This window comes from Penaeus vannamei, chromosome 12 (genome assembly GCF_042767895.1).
Source record: "Penaeus vannamei isolate JL-2024 chromosome 12, ASM4276789v1, whole genome shotgun sequence".
Classification (NCBI taxonomy): domain Eukaryota; kingdom Metazoa; phylum Arthropoda; class Malacostraca; order Decapoda; family Penaeidae; genus Penaeus; species Penaeus vannamei.
Genome location: NC_091560.1, coordinates 36745133 through 36747632, shown reverse-complemented (window position 1 = coordinate 36747632; position 2500 = coordinate 36745133). Strand labels below are relative to the sequence as shown.

Here is a 2500-nt window from a genome sequence, read left to right as displayed (position 1 = left end):
ACTAGAGAGAAGAATCCATCAATACCAAAATTGTCATGATCAGTGACAAATAGCTATCCTGAAAAAAAAACATATTGCATTATGTGCTGAGTAATTAGGTAATTCACAAGTTAAAAAAGTTTAAAAGATGCCCCTATATAGGTCACAGGATTTCCACCCATCTGCACTTGGGTGATGGTTCATATGTTATCCATCTGGATGAGCATATGCCTTTGTCATGGAGGCTTCATTACAATGATATCATGATACTGTGCGGCTGTCAGGCTGAATTTCTGATTGTAGGCCAGTCATTAAAGATTGCTAGAAAGCTAAGGGAGTGTGGATAGAATACACCTGATGTGATTACACTTGGCTGTAATTGAGAGATATTTTTCACTTGAGAGGGGATGCACCCACTATTTCTTATGCTCTACAAGATGGCAGTATCCATTTCCCTATATCTCTGTGCATCCCTCTCAGTTACATAAACCAATGTGAATCCAGTGCAATGGTAAATCAGTCACATAGATAAATAACATTACACTAATGGATGTACTTTTATATTTCTTTTATGTGGAAGGTCTACCATAATCACTGAAAATTTTCAAGTAACTGTAACAGTCATATGCCAGGTGATACCCCAATAAAGTGATATGCCTGACTAGACCCTGTAGAGAAGTAATAGTGCTACACCAGCTGATATATGTGTAGAACAAATACATGTAGCACATAAGTACATAAATCACCTTCATTTTCCATAAGATACATTGTCACTGAAACACAGTTCCTTTTTGTTCTAAAGGATTCAATCTCTGAGACTTTAAAATGCATCAACCACAATAAAAATGTTAAAATGTGACATTTCACATCCCAATACACAGTAAAACTAAAATAGTAGTAATTGTTTAGCATTTCCTGTATCACTGTCGGTGCATTTCATTCCATCGTTGCACACATTACTGTGTTTGTGTCAATATTCAAAGACCCTGTACCTTAGTTTGTTACAATCTAGTCATATAATGTGGTTCCCCATTAAGATCATATCTATGTTTCAGCTTGTAGTAGGTGGGGTCAGACCCAGTTCACCTTGGAGAGCAGTAACCAGAATATATCTGTTTACAACAAGGTAGGCTCTCAGTTCTTAAATATGCACCACATTCAGCTTCTCCCCAGACACTTATGTGCCTTATAATCTGCAGCCTAATGGTAAAAATTCTTATTATTTTGAAAATGAATTTTAAACTCAACAACATACATTTGTATAAATGACCAGCTGATTACTTATGTGTGCTACATTTTCAGAAGTCATAGTGTGGTTTATCTAACAAGGTCTTCTCCAAAGTGCTGTTTCAATCCATTATTTAAGATACCAGAATATTTTTTCCCAGCACAAGACGGTAGAGAAATATCTTTATTTCATGACAAGTTATTACATTAATTGTATTATCTTTGTGTTTTTTATTGAAGCACACAATTTATTTAAATGTCACACATTAGGAGAATTTTATTTTTCAACTGATATGATTGTTTCTGCAGGTCTGATTAGGAGACAATGCCTTCACAGGCTATCAAACCAACTTCTTTGGGGATGACGGGAATGCGGAACAATGACACCTGGACTGATGGACTCCCAATCTGCAAATTGTCAGGTATTTTTAGTTTTTTAAATTTTTACCAGTTGAATAAGTATTTTACTTTGCCATACTATATATATATATATATATATATATATATATATATATATATATATATATATATATATATATATATATATATATTATATATATATATATATATATATATATATATATATTTTTTTTTTTTTTTTTTTTTTTGTAATATCTAAGAAAATAGAATTTAGACTAAGGAATATATTGGTTAACAAATCTGTATTCTCAACAGGTGTGGGGATGTCAGCCAACCAGATGTACCGAGAAGATGGAACACCATGCTCGGAACATGAATATGAGGACCGCAGCATTCACTTTTGTCTTGACCGTGAAAATCACACTTACCTCTATGGGGTCTTTGATGGCCATGATGGAGCCAAGGCAGCGTACTTTGCAACCCAGGTTAGGTATTACATGTTTAGTTTAATAAAAGACTGGCCATTAACTTCTTTGTTTCTTAGATATTATAATAACGTTAGAGTGGAAATCTTACTTTCAAAGGAAACTGGTAATTTACAGCTGTAGAATAGTTTGTGCATATCCTGTGATTTGAACCATCTTGGACATCTTCAGCAATTTGAAAATAAAGTTAATGTCACAGATCTATTACAGTAGAGGAAACATGCATTCAGGGGATCCTATCCTAAAAGAAATCGTACAACATAACATTTTGGTTACGTTTATTTAAAATGTTTTCAACTTTTTATGTAGACATGTTATTCACCTATTACAAGCAAATTTATGCCATATAAAGGTTTTATTAACCCATTGCTGCCAGAGAGGGCATGTTCGCATATGCCATGTTCATTGTATTTACGCATAAATGGTTTCATAAGTCCTTAGTCATCAAG

General features: G+C 33.7%; 1 protein-coding gene across 4 annotated transcripts in view; it reads left to right on the top strand.

Moving 5' to 3' along the window:
* LOC113817175 (TGF-beta-activated kinase 1 and MAP3K7-binding protein 1) overlaps window positions 1-2500 on the top strand; it is a 12856-nt gene that overhangs the window by 655 nt on the left and 9701 nt on the right. For 2 of the 4 annotated variants that reach the window (XM_027369185.2, XM_070128249.1), the window contains exons 2-3: window positions 1516-1628; window positions 1882-2051. In XM_027369185.2, coding sequence (XP_027224986.1) covers window positions 1532-1628; window positions 1882-2051 — 267 coding nt within the window. In that variant the 5' untranslated portion in view covers window positions 1516-1531. Of the gene's footprint in view, window positions 1-1034; window positions 1106-1281; window positions 1377-1515; window positions 1629-1881; window positions 2052-2500 lie in introns of all 4 variants that reach the window. The other 2 variants (XM_027369186.2, XM_027369184.2) reach the window with 2 other exon arrangements.